Source organism: Chanodichthys erythropterus, chromosome 10, assembly GCF_024489055.1.
Source record: "Chanodichthys erythropterus isolate Z2021 chromosome 10, ASM2448905v1, whole genome shotgun sequence".
Taxonomy (NCBI): domain Eukaryota; kingdom Metazoa; phylum Chordata; class Actinopteri; order Cypriniformes; family Xenocyprididae; genus Chanodichthys; species Chanodichthys erythropterus.
Window position 1 is genome coordinate 4529321 of NC_090230.1, and position 14997 is coordinate 4544317.

The 14997-nt window shown below is 35.5% G+C and overlaps 1 protein-coding gene across 1 annotated transcript in view; it reads left to right on the top strand.

The window, feature by feature from the left end:
* The window catches only part of klc4 (kinesin light chain 4), a 42457-nt gene extending 31409 nt beyond the window's left edge, over window positions 1-11048 (top strand). Inside the window, exons 14-16 of the mRNA XM_067395859.1 lie at window positions 7123-7241; window positions 7844-7907; window positions 8612-11048. Of these exons, the coding sequence (XP_067251960.1) occupies window positions 7123-7241; window positions 7844-7907; window positions 8612-8692 (264 nt within the window). The 3' untranslated portion in view covers window positions 8693-11048. The remainder of the gene's footprint in view (window positions 1-7122; window positions 7242-7843; window positions 7908-8611) is intronic.
* Window positions 11049-14997: the final 3949 nt, after the last annotated feature.

Here is a 14997-nt window from a genome sequence, read left to right on the forward strand (position 1 = left end):
GATTTTGTGTGTTAGTGTAGACACTAATATAGTTATCTTTAAAATCATTTTAAAAAAAGCATTAAAGCTGTGGGATTGATGGCACTTTAAAAACTGACATAGCCTGTGGTGGTTAGTGCTGCATTGCAGCCTGTTCAGTCTGCCAGGGTGGCCGTAGTCTCCTGTTGATGTCATATCCTGTGTGTGACTCACCAGTAGCATTCATTCTCTCCTTACCCACAAAACCCTGACCACTGACACTATTATTACATTACCAATGTTTTGATGCACAACTATGATCAGTAATTACTGCAAGCTATTTTTATCCTACCATACAATTAAACATCTGTGATTATTAAATAGAAGTTAAAATTCAAATCGACTGCACATCAAGAAAGTGCAACGATCGTATTCCAGAAGAAAAAAACACCCCTTTACCACGGTAAAATCACTGTAACAGACATCCTCTCGTTGCTTATTGCTGGTTCAGTCCTTCTTGAGATACTAATAGACTTGAATGTCTTTATACGTCTTTATGGATAGACACACTGCCTTTACTTTTCATTGATTTCCTCCTGATGTTCCTGTCTCATTTGTGCTTTTGTGTTCTTTCTGTCTCTCTCTCTCTCTTTCTCTCTGCATTAGGCCTAAGCTCTCATCATCTTCCTCTTTCTGCTCTTACAACAAATCAAATTACATCTGCCTGATCTAACTGGATCCCTGTGCTGTTTCCTCTCTGCTGGATGGAGTCCAGCACAGCTTTGCTAGGGCTGATGGGATATCATCTTACATCCCTGTGTATTCTTAGCCTCTCTTTCCCCCGTTCTTCCACCCGCTGATTACTCGTTTGCTCATTCTTCCCTGTTCTCTGCATTGTCTGTTTTCATGTCTACATTGCTAACTGTATAACACTGATTTATTAACTGTTATATACAACCTCATTGAAACACACCTGTCAGATCAGCAGAGTGAATCTCATGAACAGGCTAAATCAAAAGAAAAAAATACAAAATTATATTTTCATGACAGTTTCGCATTTCCCCTAGAAAATTGCCAATGTTATAATTATTACAATTACAAAATATATGATTTAAATTATCTTATCTATCTATCTATCTATCTATCTATCTATCTATCTATCTATCTATCTATCTATCTATCTATCTATCTATCTATCTATCTATCTATCTATCTATCTATCTATCTATCTATCTATCTATCTATCTATCATCTTTACTGTCACTTTTTGATCAATTTAATGCATACTTGCTAAATAAAAGTATTACTTTCTTATTAAAACATTCTTACAGACCCCAAACTTAAAGTAGTGTAAGCTTAGTATTTTTGTACTACATTTCATTAATTTTATACAGTACTGTATTATGCTGTATTATATAAATTCTTATTTCTTTCCTTTGATTTTGGAGTGAAATACATTACTTTGTGAGATTCACCCATCAGCATTTGCATTATGTTACAGTTACCAAATTAACTCTTTAAATTACAGTGTCAGTGTAACATGTAGCCCACTGTTATTATGTTACTTATAATAAACTATAGAAATAATAATGGAAATTTATAATTACAAGTTTTACAAATATTCCACAGGGAGTACATATAATTCAGAATTATTAATCAATAATAATCAGGGGTTTACAGACAAACATAATTCCTTTTAAAATAACTGCTAAATGAGGACCTTATGGAAACAATGTCCATTGTGAAAAGCACTGTATAAATAAACTTGACTTGACTTTAATACTCTATATAATGAACACTGTAATATAAAGTGTGACTATACAAACTACAGAATGAAGCAAATATATCCTTTAATACATGTCCTGTTATAAAATATTATTCAGCAGATATTTTTGTTAATATATAGCCAGGTGCTTACAGTACAGCAGATATATTAACTTTTAATCTGCTGTAGCAAAAGGAAAGTGTATATCGAAATACAGTGCGGCCCAAAAGCCTGAAACATTTTTTTTATCAAAAGAATACATTGTTTTGTTTTATTTTGTTACAAATTATATTATCAGCACAACAATTGTGATTGGTTAAGCTGGAAACTTAACATGAATTTGAAAATTAACATGAATTTGAAAATTTAATTTTTGGTTTGCTGCAGCAGCATTCAAGCTGACATGAACAAAACCTGCTGATCATTTTGTCCAGCATCACTTGTGAATGTTAAAAATGAACATTCTGTCATAATTTATGTCATTCCAAACCTTTATGACTTTCTTCTGTAAAACACAAGTGAAGATATTTTGAAGAATGTTGGTAACCAAACTGTTTTGGTGCCCATTGACTTCCATTGTGTGGACAAAAAAACATATTAATTTCTCAATCTATCTATGATTACAGATCATTTTAATTTTTTTGGGTGAACATTATCTTCGAAGATTGTTTTTATTAGTGACTGACCTAAAAGTAATGCAGAATCATAATTATTTCTTTATTTTATTCAATATCTTTTCTTTGTTTTACATTTATACATACATTCCCAGATTGTATGGTCTCAAACCTTTGGACCCCACGGTATGTTGTAATGCAGATTCCATTTTGTCCTAACATGACATAATGTGTTTGTACTTATACGAAAATGTGTGTGTGTTTAATTTTGAAGACAGAATTGGATAGGAAAAATGTTTACTTGGTTATGTGTCAAGTGGGCTAAACTAATTCGTCATAGGCTTTTGTGTTGCCAAAGACGTGACTCTGAGAAAGGGCAAAGGTTCAGTCAAAATCTGCTCAATATGACAACAGTCATATTTTACAGGCGGTGAATTTTACGATCACATTTTCCTCAGAGAATCGAGTTATTTTTTAATTATCTTCCAATTATTATCTTTTTATTCTATTTATGGCTAATGGCATAGAAACTTCATCTTTAAGGGTCTGTTTACAGGACACCATTTTCAAAAACTGAAAACTTTTCATGCATTTTGGCCGTTCATTTACACAACAATGGCATTTTGGGGGCCTGAAAAGTGACATCGCCAACTACTGGCCTGGCATTAAAGGGATAGTTCACCCAAAAATGAAAATTTGATGTTTATCTGCTTACCCCCAGGACATCCAAGATGTAGGTGACTTTTTTTCTTCAGTCGAACGCAAATTATGATTTTTAACTGCAAACGCTGCCGTCTGTCAGTCAAATAATAGCAGTGATTGGGAACTTGAACAATAAGAGTCGAAAAAACTTCCATAGACAAATCCAAATTAAACCCTGCGGCACGTGACGACACATTGATGTCCTAAGAGACGAAACGATCGGTTTGTGCAAGAAACCGAACATTATTTATATAATTTTTTACCTCTAAAACACCACTATGTCCAACTTCATTCAGCTTTCACCTACATCTTGGATGCACTGGGGGTAAGCAGATAAACATCAAATTTTCATTTTTGGGTGAACTATCCCTTTAATAATACGCCGTTTTTAGTGTTTTTAATGTCTAAATTAACCAAAATGTATTTACTGTGTTTACCATTCCCCTCATGCGATACAGCAGATCAGCCAGGTTTCGTGAATTAGTGTGACTGTAGAATTCAAGGCCTCGCTGCAGATTCATGGGATGTTTCGACTGTGTGTGTGTATAAATATATATATGTGGCTCTGCACAGTGATGTATGTCTTCATTAACCTCATATGACATCTAACCCAATAAAGACTTGGAATTAGTGGCCTGGGCTCTCTCTCTCTCTCTCTCTCTCTCTCTCTGTGCATAAATGTAAATTATACGTGAATGTTTTATTGGAGCCACTCACCCACACTGTGACCTAGTTTCTGTCACTGGCAGTGGTCACACAGCTGGCATTTGCCTCCGTTTTCTTCACCATGACAGCACAAAGTATGGATTAAAGTAGAAAGAGAAGGGTTATTTCAGGACTCAAGTGCACATGTGCTGTCTAAAACCTTTTGATTTTATTATGATGTTGGATTTAGCATTTCATTAAGGACTGTTTGCATAGCAAATTTCTGCTGGGCAACTCTGTAACTCCAATGCGTTTCTCAGATTGCATGGATTTAATGCTTAACTCAGTGTATTGGGTTTCCACAACAACAATAAAGCAGTAATGCTATAGTTAACCTAGTAAACCTTTGTTGCATAACTGTAGAGTGTTGCAGTAGTGTGTCTGCAAAAACAAACATTTTCTGCCATCTGCTGGGCTCAGAACTGCATTGCAGTGATCCAGTTCTTTTCTAATATAAGGTACTTTTAACATATTTACCACTTTACATTGGCATACAGGCCCCTTTAATGGTGTCTCATTAGATATTATTGCTAGTGATAGATCGACCAGACTGACAAATCAGCCAAGATTTGGCCATTTTCAAATTATTAACCAAATATCTACCAAAAAAGCTAAAAAAAAAAACAAAACAAAAAAAAAAACAATATCTAACAAAATAGGCTACAAGTTTGCTAAGCTAGTAGCTGAGTGATTAAAAAAATAAGCATTTAATTTTACAATCTATAGCTTTGTTAATTTACTGTATCAGTGTACATTGAGAGCGGAATCTTGGGACATGTGGTCTTCATCTCAAGAGACGGTGCAAAAGAACAGGGATAGGACTCAGGAATGTTCATGGATGTGATTATTAACGTTACTGTAGTATGAAACAGAGCAGGACCGAGTATTGTGGGAGCTGAACGAGGCCGCTGGAGCACTGTTGCCAACTATTTTCAAAGGAAAGTAGCTAAAGCCTGCCCAAAAAGTCGCTAAATGTTGCTAGATGACGTCATGCGTAAATTAGCATATTCGTGACGTCATCACATCGTTTGCATTCTGCCTGCCTAATGTGTTTTCTCTCCTAATCCGTGGTCACATATTGTATTTTAATGCAATATAATATATTATAGCCGAATGTCAAATAAAGCTGTTCTCATATATATATATATATATATATATATATATATATATATATATATATATATATATATATATATATATATATATTTTTTTTTTTTTTTTTTTTTTTTTTTTTTTCCGTCCGGCAACAAAACGCGTATGATATAATGACATTTTTATACATTTGGAAATTTCATGAATTCAGAGAGTTCGGAAACTGGATGAACTAAAGCTCTGTGATAGTGAGTATAATATAAGTGATAATAAGCACACGAGAAAAATGGAAATCAAAACGGTAAAATATAAAACAAAGGAGAATCTGAAATAGTGTTTGGTCCGTGGCATCACTAAGCTCGCTCATTCACGTCTGTCAGATGCCGTGCACTCATGCTGGCTGCTCCTCTCTCTCAGCCACTCACTGAACAGCGTAGATGCTGAGAGAAGTGTGACGGCAACGGGAAAGCAAGACCTCGCGCTCACAGGACAGTGGTGGTGACATTTGAAAAGTTACTGAGGTTTGTCCAAAAAGTCGCTACATTTGTTGCTAGGCGCTTTTTTGAAAAATAGTCACTAAAGTGGTCTGAAAAGTCGCTAAATCTAGCGACGAAGTCGCTAAGTTGGCAACACTGCGCTGGAGCGATTGCGCAACACACACCGCGAGCAGCGGAACTTTTATTATGCCACAGTCGCCGGCGCTGCTTCCGCTTTTCCGGTCATGAGTATGAGGTAACTCAGCTCTGTTTATCATATTAGATACATTTGAGTGTGTTGAAAATGATGTTATAGCATTACTCTGTGCGTTCGCTCGGCAGCTGCTGTGAGACACTTGTTTGAGACACACTGCAGTAAGATAGATTGATTTTAGAATAGGCCTATATTAAATACTGGATGGCTTGTGTTGATAAATGGCATGCAATTCATTTTTAAACGATGGAGAAAATCTATATTACTGTTACTAAAAATAAAGCTGCATCTGATTATACTATGTTAGCTACTTGACAAAATAATGTTTTCTTTGAGGCATGGTAAAGCATGGTACTCACAAAAATTCAAGAAAATTAGATTTAAACAATAAGACTAAACGTGTTGAGCTATGTAATAATAATTAGTTTTCTGTCTATATATCAAAACAGTTGTTCCCTTGTCTATTAAACCGTGTAATATATTAAAGCGTCTTCGTTGTTTTCCTGGTTTCTACAAAATAAAACTGGAGGGTAACGCGGGTATGGCGCAATTGACAGGCGACTCCTCACACGTCCCAGAGCCTTGGTTAAAGTTGCAATTTTCTCACAATTTACAAATAGTTGGAAAGATTTGGGACATTGTAAGTACTCAAGTGAACAAAACATATAACACTGGCCTCGTGGTTTTTGGATATTTTACTGCAAAATTCTTACGTATTGCACCTTTAAGTGTGTCCTACTGAGTAAACGATTTATTTTTTTTTTTAAACACTTTCGGTTATGCCCACTTGAACACTTTGGCCAAACTCTGGAAATCCATCATATAAGTAGACAAGTGATCAAGTACAGAATCCGCAAGTGTGGCTAATTAGACAGGCCCAATATTTCTCAGAAATCGCTTACTGCACCTTTAAGAGCATTCAGTATTTCTTTAGCTAATGTTAGCATTGCTGTTCTTCCAGTACCATGAAATCAATATTGACCCTATTTACTTTGTTAGCGCATATTACTAGTATTGTGATGAACAATTAATCCATGCCAGTTAATACACAGAAAAAAAAATATTTGTCGTGGTAATCTTTAATCAAAATCTGAAAAGTTACTAAGAATAGTGCACTGCCATATATTGGTGAAGGTCAGGCATGATAGTATCTTAGCTTTGTGTAAATTACACTGATACTTGTGAGTTGTAGAGTGGTCAATAATTAATTCCATTTTCTGTCCAACAAAAAAATGAACAAATGTATGGTTTTGTTCATAAGGAATTGATTGGATGGTTGTGGTTTGCTATTGGTGGATCTCATGTGAGTGGCAGGTTGTCCCGCCCTCGAGCCAGTAAATACATCATCAGAGAAGAGAAGTCACTGTAAGAGGGAGGACGAGTTATTTTGCTTAAATATTACGAGGCATATGAATTAAAAAAAAAAATAATGATGTGTGTATGGATAATTCATTTATAATAAATACTGCAGTATTCCATGAAAAAAAAAAAAAATCAAAAACCTCAATGCTGTGTAATTAATTATACCAGTATACATATAGTTTTTATACAAAATATAACAAAGGATTTAACATAACATTGTGTGTGTGTGTTCAGGATGGATCTCTCAGGAGAAGCGGCTCATTCGGAAAAATCAGGGAAGTCCTGCGCAGAAGCAGCGAGATGCTGGTGAAGAAAATCCAAGGAACTATGCCACCTGAACCTCGCAACACAAAGTGAGACACACAAAATTAAACACGGGCTGGCATATGCAAATATTGGGGGCGTACACCCCGACTGTTACGTAACAGTCGGTGTTATGTTGAGATTCGCCTGTTCTTCGGGGGTCTTTTAAACAAATGAGATTTATATAAGAAGGAGGAAACAATGGAGTTTGAGACTCACTGTATGTCATTTCCATGTATTGAACTCTTGTTATTTAACTATGCCGAGGTAAATTCAATTTTATCAAATGCATAGTTTTAGAGATATCATCCTCAAATTTTAAATGAAACTTGACCACACTTGTGGCTTCACCTTAATTGTGGTTATAAGTTGTTATATAGTATTTACATACTATTTTTATACATGTAAAAATTATATTCTTAAAACTTTTATTTTAGTTTTTTTTATGTTTGAGCTTATATATTTACATATTAATAACAACTGTTATTGAACTGTAGAACTGAAGACTCTTGAACTGTAAACTCCCAAGCGTTAGCTTTCTAAATATATGTTTTATTTTTTTTTATTTTTGGTATGTCATTTATGGTATGTGTTGCCTGGTAAGGGGTTAAGGGTTAAATGCAATGACTGAGTTATTTTTCATCCCACACAGTATGAAGAGAGCCGCGTCCCTCGGTTACCTGAACAGTAATGGAGATGAGGACGACTCTTTTCAGGTGAGATAAATTAGGGAGGATCCCAGGTAACATAAAATATGTTCTAGAAATGTTTTTGCTAACGTTCCTATCAAGTTATGAAAACGTTATTTCTGAGTGTTCTCTGAACGTTCAAAACATCAACTTTTTAAAACGTTTTAAAAACAATTTTTCTTGGTTATGCGAATGATAAGGAAACATTCTATTTTATCATTCTTCAAACATAATGGGAACATTACTTTTGAATGTTCTCTGAACGTTCTGAAACAAGTAGTAACTAGTAGTGCTAACGTTTTTAGAACATTATTAAAGACCAGATAACTCTGAACAAATGTTTTATTAATGTTACTGGAAAAATGCTTCTTTAAGAGAACCTTGCCAGAACATTCTGAGAACATTTCATCATTTGAGATCAACACAGTCACATGGAAATAACAATATTCATAAGCATTTTGCGTTTTGGCGAATTGGTGTCTAATTGGTATGAATTTGTTCAATCTGCTTACACCCCAGTGATGGGTATGTTTGGGGTGGACCTCCATGCTTACTTTTTTGCTAATAATCATTCGTATTTGCATAATTCACATTTTACAAATTCATACGAAATTGACTTGTAACATAGTTTCAGGCTGGATAGATGTGTGAGCTCTGGAATTAATTTGATTTGTTTTAAAGATTAAGTAATATTGATCAAGTATTATTGATTGTTGGTTGTCTCGCCACAGGGTTCGGGGGCAGTGAAGACGCTGAGAAACAGCAGACCTCTGAGCTCAAGCACAGTGGAGCTGTACAAAAGCACAGACTAATGAAAAATACATATATGTTCTGACTTATTTCTCACTAGACTTGTATAAGTTGGAAGCTTTGGTTCATGTGCTTTAAATCATGAACGTTTTTGGCTTTTCATTTTACATTCTCTCACACACTCATATAAATCATGCATGTTTCCCTTTCCTTCAAGGAATAGTTCATCCTTAAATGAAAACTCATCATGTACTCATTCTCATGTGAACCACAAATTTAGCTGTTCACACAGATCTTTTCCATACAGTACAAGTGAATAGAGATGGGTGCTACCAAACTCCAAAAACAATAAAAAGCTCCATAAGAGTAGTCTGTACAACTTTAGCACTAAAGTCATACTGTACAGACCAAATTGCATATCTTCTCTGAGGGTGAAGAAGTTAATTGATAATCTTTCCCTCTGCTGCTGCTCCAAAATCTACTGAATATGCGTGGTATAAGAGTATATTGTACGAGTCGTAAGCACTACTTATATGGTGCCTTTTTGCATTGTGACAAAGACAAATGAAATAAACAGTACTTTAAGTTTTTCAGGTAGCTCTAATATTCAGGTACAAAATACTACAGAAATTGAATAGTCAAATGTAAAAATAAAACACTGCATAGACTGTATGCATTAAATATAGAATGATTTTTGTTAAAGAATGATGTTATATCACAATTCATACTTTTTTCTCGCAATTGCAAATTTACATCACAATTCTTACTTTTTCTTGCATTTGCAAGTTTATATCACAATTCTGTTTTTTCTCGCAATTACGAGTTTACATCACAATTCTGACTTTTTTCTTGCAATTGTGAATATATCACAATTATTACTTTTTTTTCTCACTATTGTGAATTTATATCACAATTATTACTTTTTTCTTGCAATTATGAGTTTACATCTTCAGACTTTTTTTACTCACAATTATGAGTTTACATCACAATTCTGACTTTTTTCTCACAATTACGAGTTTACATCTCACGATTCAGACTTTTTTCCTTGCAATTGCGAGTTTATATCACACAATTCAATTTTTCTGGCAAATTAATATCACAATTCTGACTTTTTTGCATAATTACGAGTGTATATCCCACAATTCTGACTTTTTTCTCATAATTACAAGTTTGATCACTGGAAAAGGATATCATGATTGGAAAGATCGAGGCTACAAGGTGCAGAGGGAGACCACCAATGAGATGGATTACAATGACAACAGGACGGACCCTGAGGATTTCATCAGACTTGCAAAAAAACGAAACCTTTTTTAATTCTTTAGTCTATTAAGTCACCAAGACTCGAATCCGAGTTGATGGGACATAAAAACAACAACATCCCACAATTAAGATTTTTTTTCTTTTAACTGTGAGATATAAATTAACAAATGCAAGAAAAAAGTCAAAATTGTGAGATTTGTGTCACAGTTACCTTGTTTTTTATTCCATGGTGGAAACAACCTTCCATAATTGATAGGCACTTTATATTATTACCACAATCAGATGAAGCTGAGTAAATGATGACAGGTGAACTAACCATTTTAAATGTTCTTAAAATCTATAACTGCCTAAATATTACTTGCAAAATGTAATATTTTATGTTGAAAACACTGGAGTGTGATGGCTGCTATATGGGAGGCTTTGTGTACAGTTTTGAATCATGTAATGAGTGATTTTAACCCTAGTGGGAAAGACCAGAAATCCACCTGGCTCATTCTCTCAGGTATTCAATATCCTTTGACACATATTTAGCAGTGAAATTTGACCTCCCATGACAAAAAACCTTAAAAGAAACCCAGTGCACGAGCATTGTTCAGACAGAGCTCCATAGAGGTGTTGTGTTCCTCCTGACCTGATTCATCAGTCATGCACGTCAGTCATTTACTTCAGTTGCTCATTCATTATGTTATGTTATGTAGTGAATATGTCCTAATTTATAGGTAGTGCCCCTGTGTCTGTAACTGCCTGTGTTTTTTTACTCTGTACAAGTTTTAAAAGCCAACACCTTGTCATTTTTTCAAATTTAAATAAAATGTTGAATATATATGGAATCTGTATATATGGAATTTGAATACATACTTTTATTGTTTTTTTATTTGTACTACAAAAACCATGTGCGAGCTTTACAGTTCACAAATGTGTTATTGAACAGCCAGTTTCATTGTTAAAGAGGACTTGGTTATCCTGTCTAGAATTTCCTATCATTTCATGCTCCAGTGTCCATGGACTTGTCAGGGCTCCGGCTGCTGAGATTTGTTTGTATAAGTATCTAAATATGATTTGAGAGTCAATTGCTGGGCAAAATCTAGATGCTTCGACTGTCTGATTTGGCTTAATTGAAATAAAGTTTTAGTGAAATCATGCAACATGCTTTTCATTTTGCTATGTCAATGCTTGATTTTACTCAGATTATTGAAAATATCCTTGTTACTGTAAATATCTGACTTTCACTAAGACAGAAATAAGTAATAATAAGTGTGAATGCTCCTATTTAAAAGAGAGAGAGAGAGCATGAGAATCCCATTGATTCAGGACAATGGATCCGGAAGTGCTAAAATGCTAACACGTTTCCAGAGTTGTGACCAAATAAGGTGTCAAACTGCTGGAAGTTTCTAGACCTTGATTAGTTGTAATGGGTGTGTTTAATTAGGGTTGGAGTCCAACTCTGCAGGACAGTGGCCCTCCAGGAACCGAGTTTGACCAAAGACTTCAGATATGCAAAGACGGTGCACTCATATTATGGGAGAAAGTGCAACACCCAATATGGCAGAATAAGTCCCGCCTTCTAAATAAAAGAGCCAGTTGCCAATAGAGTGCCCCAAGGATGACGCGTTTTTGTAGGCCAACCCGGAAGTTAGTGGTGCACGGGTTCCCTCGGTTGAAAGCCTGTGCATTTTTCCCATAGACTTTTGGAAAATCGCAGAAAATAAGCTCTGTGTTTAACAAAGGGTTATAACCCTTACACGTTTTGTCTATCAAGATAAGCTTTACAAGTTAACACAACATTTATAGATTTTGAAGCCTAAATAAAGTCGTCAGATATAAAAGGCTAACAGTAGGCTATAAACGGACTACAACCCACCATCGCGGATCAACGTCGTCACCACCAAGCTTCCTCAAACTTTATTTAGAAAACAACTTTATTTAAAAACATGCTCACTGATTATGATCTGTGCTGTTATGAATACTTATCCACTTTTTCATGAGAAATGCTGTCCAAATGTCCCATTTTTAATGATGACGTCTAAAGTCCCCGCCAAAGGAAGTAGTCCCTTTTAGCACTTTGTTAGCAACCGCTGATTTTAAGACACATTAAAAGTTTAAAAAATCACAAGTGGGTTATAACTAGTGTGTTTTATGTCATAGATCAAAACGTGAAAGTATTTAGAGGCTTTGTTAACCACAGACCTTATTTCAGGCGATTTAGCGAAAACCCATTCAAAAAACCCATAGACTTTACGGCGTTGGAACCGGAAGTCCTAAAATGCTAACTCGCTTCCGGGTTTTGCCTACAAAAATGCGTCATCCCTGAGGCACTCTATTGGAAGTCATTGCGTCAATGCAGCTGCCATTAGAAGCTCCAGTTACTATAGAAACAGTCAGTGTTCTGAGATGCCACTTGGGACTGCGTATGCGTATTGGCTGGTTCACCCCGAAAGCTTTTTTAATGCTATTTGAGCATAAGAAACCTTATTTAGGAGACAGTTGTTGTCAGATTTCATTGATGATTTAAAATATGAAATTTGATCGTAACCTTGGTGAACAGTTTTGGAGAATTTGATGTTTCCCCATTCAAAGAGATAGGAGCTGTACTTGCATGATTAAAATAGCTGCATGAGTGGTGTTTCAAAGATATGAAATGATTGCCTGAAAGGGACTTTAGTTTGACATCCCTGGTGTAGTGTATGAATTTTATGTTTATTTTGACATTTTAACATCAGAGTCTTATTGCCCCTCCCTCTCCACTATGTAATTAAAGGGTTAGTTCACCCAAAAATAAAATTTCTGTCATTAATTACTCACCCTCATGTCGTCCCAAACCCGTAAGACCTTCGTTTGTCTTCGGAACACAAATTAAGATATTTTTGGATGAAATCCAAGGGTATCTGATCCACACCGGTATCTGAACCACACGACGTGACTGCAGTGGTTCAAAACGAATGTTATGAAGCGACAAGAATACTTTTTGTGCGCACAAAAAGTATTCTCGTTGCTTCATGATATAAAGGTTGATCCACTGCCGTCACGATGACGGTTTTAACAATGTCTTTAGTACCTTTCTGGACCTCAAAAGGTGCAATGTCGTTGCTGCCTATGTAAGGATCAGATACCCTCAGATTTCATCAAAAAAAATCTTAATCTTACGGGTTTGGGATGACATGTGGGCGAGTAATTAAACACCGAAATTTCATTTTTGGGTAAAATAACCCTTTAAAGCTGTGACCGAAGAGTACATGAAGTGTCTAACATTCCACACTTCCTTTTTTGGTTATTTAATGCCGGCATGAAATGGAAGTTGCAACAGTCTTTTCTTCCCTATTGTGACATAGCCTATATATCCTAGTGAAACGGCGTCTGGAACAAGAACAAATGTAGGGTGATTTTGTCCATGGGGAACTGATTGCTATTGGTGGATCTCATGTGAGCGACAGCTTGCCCCGCCCTTGAGCCAGTAAACACATCATCAGAGAAGAGATGAGAGAGGAAGGGGAAGTTATTTTGATTCAAGATTACGAGGCATGTGAATAATAAAAAAAAAAAAATGATGTGCACGGATAGGCTACTGCAGCACTTCTCAAAGTCCGGACTCCGGTCCGGATCCGGACCCGGAGGGAATTCAATCCGGACCCGCCTCCATTTCGTATTTCAGCAGCAGTAATTGTGTGTAAGGGATTAAAAATCTGGATTTCTTACTTTGATAAACGCATGTCAAAATCATTTGCTTAGTATTTTATGTCTTTTTGGAGATGGTCCGAAATTAAGGCGAAGGCGAGATATTTAAAGTTTTCCTCCGTGATTCAGTAACCATGACATCCAGTGAGCATATACTTTTGATGTAATTGGGCGCGAGTGGCGCGACGCGACACTTCACGCGCAGTAAGCGTTTGAATGGATGTGAAGCAGTGGTTCAACCTGCGGCCCGGCACAAATGTACATGCGGCCCGCGATATGCCAACCACAATAATAATAATAATAATAATAATAAAAAGCATACAATTTATTTTTTTAAAAATTTAATTTAAAGTGAATTTTTATATATATATATATATATATATATATATATATATATATATATATATATATATATATATATAAATGAGCTATAATGATTTATTTGTCATATAAAATAATTTTGGTGAGCATTTATTATTTTCAAACATCAGGCAATGTAGGCTAATGACGCAATCACTCAGTTAACGAAACAAACACAAGTGCGCGCTTAGGAAGAATTCAAACAGTAGCCATTAATTTAGTAAATTTAAGCCTCAAAATGGTCAAATTTGTTATTAAAGGAGAAAAACTAAATGTGGAAGATAAAATGAAGGAACACATGCAAACAAGAAGAGTCGCAGCATCAGCAGTAGCTAAAGGTAAGAAGAATGGAAGAATCAGTTTGCTGTTAGGCCTAATGAGCGAGATGGGCAGCCTGTTTGCTCTGTAGTAAAGTACTTGAGAAGCAAAACCTACAATTTCAAAAGACTGAACTATGAATTCGATGTGTTTGTTTGATGTATTTTAAATCAGTAAAATAACCGCATCAGCGCACCCGCGGCTGGATGAGCCCAACTCTGCGCGCGCTCGCGGATTCGATGCTGCGCGAGGGATTGCGACATGACAGAATTCTTGATATCGTCATTGTAATTAGCCTACAGTGCGCTCAGTGTTTTATGTAAAAAGAGCTGAGTAACATTTGCTTATTAAGGCGTTTATGTGATTGTTTGGTGACTATTGCGATGCTGTTGAAGAGAGTCATAAAGTCATACAGAATTAAATAGCAACTTAAAGTGATTGTATATACAGTTTGTGTGTTCATTGAGCATTACTGATTATTATTGTAAAGCTAATGTCAGTAAGTTAGTTTTTATTTGTTGTTTATTTGTGCAACATCTTGGTATATTAATAGTATTATCTGCTAATACCATAACATTAAATCTGATTGGTTTGCATTGGTGACGTCATATGTAAATTATATGCGGACCGTGAGACTTGCACTTGGACCATTGTGTGGCCCACTGGGAAAAAAGTTTGAGAACCACTGCTACTGCAATATTACATAAAGTAAGAATTGTCAATTTTGATTTTATGGTGACTTTAAGTGCATCATTCA